This window comes from Engraulis encrasicolus, chromosome 19, assembly GCF_034702125.1.
Source record: "Engraulis encrasicolus isolate BLACKSEA-1 chromosome 19, IST_EnEncr_1.0, whole genome shotgun sequence".
Taxonomy (NCBI): domain Eukaryota; kingdom Metazoa; phylum Chordata; class Actinopteri; order Clupeiformes; family Engraulidae; genus Engraulis; species Engraulis encrasicolus.
Genome location: NC_085875.1, coordinates 21085247 through 21090246, shown reverse-complemented (window position 1 = coordinate 21090246; position 5000 = coordinate 21085247). Strand labels below are relative to the sequence as shown.

Here is a 5000-nt window from a genome sequence, read left to right as displayed (position 1 = left end):
TGGACCTCCTTTTGCCTTCAGAACTGCCTTAACTGCCTGCAACAACACTCAGATTGGCTGTGAGTCATTGCAACAATGGTCACTTGGCCCAAAGTAGCCCAAAGTGTGGCAAGAAAATATCCCCCACACCATTACACCACCAGCCTGAGCCATTGCTACAAGGCAGGATAGATCCATGTTTTCATGTTGTTGACCCCAAATTCTTTACCATCACATAGGCGCATCACCTCCACTTTCCTTTGTGTGTGGTTTGGCAAGTCACATACAAGGATAGATGGTAACTTTCATCATCTTATCAGTGGACAATATGTGTGTGAGTCTCAAAACATGTACCATTGCATTGTTAGTTAACATACCTTATATATGCTATTTCACCATGTACATTTGTGTGTGGCCAGGCTGTCCCAGAACCATGGCCACCTGCGTCAGGAGTACGACGGGCTGCAGGTGCAGACCAAGGAGCTGAAGACGTCCCTGAACTCGGCGCAGCTGGAGTTGAACCGCTGGCAGGCGCGCTACGACCAGCTCAAGGACCAGCACCAGGGCCTGGACATCTCCATGACCAAGCTGGACAACCACTGTGAGGTAGGAGGAGATGAGGAGGTGGAGTGGTGAAGGTGGACATGGAGATGTAGAGGTGCTGAGGCTCCCGTAGGGCTGCTTGATTATGAGAAAAATCAATATCACGATTATTTCAGTCAATATTGATATTGTGTTTTTTTGGACAATATTTCTTTTAAAGACTAATCATTTTCACACTGAACAATTCACAATCTTCACTCCCTTCAGCAGTGTGAGTAGAGGGGCATATAGAAATACACAGTGGTGTTCAGCATGAGTGTTGGGGAGCAAGTCTGCTCTGTGCTCGGCTCGCAATGACCCAAGTGGAGGGAAATGCATTGCTCTTAGCGTAACCTACCTTATGGCAGTATAGACAAATGACAAAAATATTGTTTCAAATAGATATTGTTTGACAGCGATATTAATATCACGATTTAAATTCGATAGGATTGTACAGCCCTAGGCTTCTGTGACCAAGTTGCACAACCACTGCGAGGAAGGAGTAATGGTGGAGTGATGAAGGCTGATGTGGAGATTCAGGGGTGCTGAACAGTGCGAACAGTGGAGGGACGAGGAGGGGGAGACATTTCAGACTTTAATGCCCTTCACCCCTCCCACCAGTAATCATTTCTCAGTATGGTCAAGTCAAGTCAAGTCAAGTAGGTTTTATTGTCAATTTCTTTACATGCACTGGTCATACAAAGAATTTGAAATTACATTTCTTGCTTTCCCATACAGACATAGACTAATCTAGGTAAGGACATAGACAGTATAGACATAGACAGTACTTATACATGGACTTAAGACAGTATGGACATAGACAGTGCTCATACAGACATTTAAAGTGCAAGACTGGACAACAGAAGACTTGTAGAGGACATACATTAAGAGGTATTGTTGTGCTTTTGTGCATTTCCTAAGCATAGCGTTCTAGACATGGTAATAGTAGCATTTTGAAGAAAAATAAATATTAAAAAGGTTTGTCAAGTACACCAGCAGCAGTGTGTGTGTGTGTGTGTGTGTGTGTGTGTGTGTGTGTGTGTTTGTGTGTGTGTGTGTGTGTGTGTGTGTGTATGTGTTTAGTGCAGGTAGAAGGTGCGGTGTGCGTCTGTGTGTGTGTTCGTGTGTCTGTGTGTGTGTGTGTTTCAGTGTGTGTCAGTGTGTTTATGTTTGGGTTTAGTGCAGAAAGTGCAGTGTGCTTGTGTGTGTGTGTGTGTGTGTGTGTGTGTGTGTGTGTGTGTGTGTGTGTCTGTGTGTGTGTGTGTGTGTGTGTGTGTGTGTGTGTGTGTGTGTGTGTGTGTGTGTGTGTGTGTGTGTGTGTGTGTGTGTGTGTGTGTGTGTGTGCGTGCGTGTGTGCATGTTTTGAGTTAGTGCAGGTTGAAAGTTCAGTCACAAGTATAGTAGTGCAGGTGGAATGTTCAGTCGCAGATATGGTGGTGGGGGGTGGGGGGGGTTGTCAGTGGCCTTGCTGGCTAGAGGCTGACAGTGGAGGGAGAGTGGGTTGAGTGTTCAGCATCTTGATCGCTTGGTGCATTGTGCTGCTCGCCAGCCTGGTGGTACGGGAACGGAGGCGCCTGTACGTCTTTCCAGAGGCTGAACAGTTTGTGTGCAGGGTGGCTTGTGTCTTTGATGATCATCAGTGCTTTCCGGGTGAGGCGTGTGGTGTAAATGTCCTGCAGGGAGGGGAGTGGTACTCCAATGATCTTCTTTGCTGTGTTCACAACACGCTGGAGTGTCTTCCTGTTTTTCTCCGTGCAGCTTCCTCCCCACACTGTGATGCAGTTGGACACGACGCTCTCTATGGTTCCTCTGTAGAATGTTGTCATGATGGGGGGTGTAGCACTTGCCTTCTTTAGTTTGCGCAGGAAGTAGAGACGCTGATGGGCCTTCTTCGCCAGTGATGTAGTGTTGGTGGTCCAAGAGAGGTCGTCGCTGATGTGCACTCCAAGGAACTTGGTGCTGCTCACTCTCTCCACAGCATCGCCGTCGATGGTCAGTGGTGGCAGTTGTTTTTGGACCCTTTGGAAGTATGGTCACTCTAGACCTAGCCTAGACGAAAGCCGGTTGTTGACTCCAACAAACTCTTTGGATGGAGTACATAGGATGGTGTCGCCAGGCTATTCTAGACCTACTGTATGAGAGAGAGAGAGAGAGAGAGAGAGAGAGAGAGAGAGAGAGAGAGATGAGCTAGGGTTGGGATAGATGACCCAGCTCTGTTTCAACCTGGGTACCCACGGGAGTGAGCCCGTTTTATTTCAACATCATGCTGGAAAGTAGCATGCCAGTTGAAAACTTGTTGATCAGGCAGTTTGTGATCCAGACTATTGTTAACAGATTACAGTATTTAGAGGTAATTGTCTAGAAAAGACTATGGTGGTTTGCAGGGCATGTATTACAAGGCATATTTCTGTGTGTTAACATTTACCACAGCTCCTCTATTGTAATTACTGTGTTAGATTATCCATCCATGGATGCCAAACATTCACAGAGGACAATTGTCTCTACAAATATGAGGCAACGTTTTGCAGCCAGTTTAGTCTGCATTTTACAGCTTTCCTTGCATTTCCTGTATAATGCTGAGAATTGGAAGAAATTCTACAGCAACACTAAATATTTTGAAATTGCTTCTTAAAAGGGTTTTTAATCCTTTCATCTCACGTTGTATTGTGCCTTTCTCTTGTGAATGTTGTTCTATCTGTCTCCCTGTCTGTCTCTATTCTCTCCTCTATTCTCTCCTGCCTCTCCGTCTGCCCTCCTTTCAGAGACTTGATATTCTTGATATACTTGATATTCTGAAATCACTTCCTATAAGGTTTTTTTCCATTTCCTTGAAGTGCTCTCCTGTGTCTGTCTGTCTGTCAATCTCTCTCTCTGACTCTCAGTCAGTCTGTCTGTCTGTCTGTCTGTCTGTCTGTCTGTCTGTCTGTCTGTCAGTCAGTCAGTCAGTCTCTCTCTGTCAGTCTGTCTGCCAGTCAGTCTGTCTGCCAGTCAGTCTCTCTGACTCTGCCTGCCAGTCTGTATGTCAGTGTCTCTCTGACTCTGTCTGTCTGTCAGTCTGACTCCGCCTGTCAGTCTGTCTGTCTGACTCTGTCGGCCTGTCTGCTTATCTGACTACCTCCCTCTCTTGTCTGTCCTCCAGCTGCTGACGCGTCTGAAGGGGAACCTGGAGGAGGAGAACCACCACCTGCTGAGCCAGATCCAGATGCTGAGCCAGCAGAACCAGACGCTGCTGGAGAGAACCATGGAGAGCAAGGAGATGTACCATGAGGAGCAGAAGCAGTACATGTGAGTTGGGGTCTCTCTCTCTCTCTCTCTCTCTCTCTCTCTCTCTCTCTCTCTCTCTCTCTCTCTCTCTCTCTCTCTCTCTCTCTCTCTCTCTCCCTCTCTCTCTCTCTCTCTCTCTGGAGAGCAAGGAATTGTTCCACAGGCAGTACATTTTTGTGTGTGTGTTAGTGTGTGTGAGCGACTGTGCGTTCACGCGCATGCACATGCACTGTGTCTTACTGTCCTTGAATCTGGATTGTGATGTTACTTTCTTTATGCTTTATGTTACTTGATGTTACTAGGTTATCTTCCACACATCGCGCTCTTCCGTATTGTTAGTGCGTCTCTGAAGTAATCAAGTAGTAGGAAATGGATTGCACTCAATTTTTCTCCTTTCTTGTTGTTTTCTTTTTATTTTAACATTGCAGGAACTGACATGACCGACGTTTCGGCTGCACGGAGCCTTCTTCAGTGTCACTTGATGTTAACATTGCATTTCATTAGCAATGCCAGTAAAGCAATTTAATATATAAACCAGAGAAGTAGAAAAAGGTGGGAGAGAGACTGAGGAATATTGACAACTGTGTTTGAGTCGTTTTCTCTTGTATTCCTCCTCTGCCAGTGATAAGCTGAACTCCTTGCGGCGTCAGAAAGAGAAGCTGGAGGAGAAGATCATGGACCAGTACAAGTTCTATGACCCGACTCCCAAAAAGTGAGAAGCATCACCATATTTACCATGCACCTCATACACTGAAGAAGGAACAAAAATACTTATTACTTTATGATAAAATAATAAACTCTGACTCGGACACAGATGTAGTTTTAATTACATATTTATAAAGGTTTACTGCTGGTTGCATGTAACCAAACAGGGTTTTTAGGGCCCTTGCTTGTGGAAACACTAGATTTACACAGTCACAGATTCACACATATATTTGATTAGCCTGTCCCATGTGACACCCTGATCATATTTACAATATAATATTCTATTTTATTTTATTTAGCATCACTATGTAGGCTGCACCTTTTGAGATCTCCCTTCACAGCATACCTTTTATTCATTTACTTATTTATTTACTTTCAATTTATTATGCATGTGATGCAGGGCAGGTACACTGATAAATGGTCCTCATGTATGTATCTGTGTGCGTGTCCAGGAGGAACCACTGGTCTGG

The 5000-nt window shown here is 45.2% G+C and overlaps 1 protein-coding gene across 2 annotated transcripts in view; it reads left to right on the top strand.

Annotated features, from left to right (window-relative positions):
* ccdc88c (coiled-coil domain containing 88C) overlaps positions 1 to 5000 on the top strand; it is a 103241-nt gene that overhangs the window by 75489 nt on the left and 22752 nt on the right. For both annotated transcript variants that reach the window (XM_063183785.1, XM_063183784.1), the window contains exons 24-27: positions 399 to 585; positions 3701 to 3846; positions 4448 to 4537; positions 4983 to 5000. The exon at positions 4983 to 5000 is cut by the window's right edge and continues 269 nt beyond it. In XM_063183785.1, the coding sequence (XP_063039855.1) occupies positions 399 to 585; positions 3701 to 3846; positions 4448 to 4537; positions 4983 to 5000 (441 nt within the window). The remainder of the gene's footprint in view (positions 1 to 398; positions 586 to 3700; positions 3847 to 4447; positions 4538 to 4982) is intronic.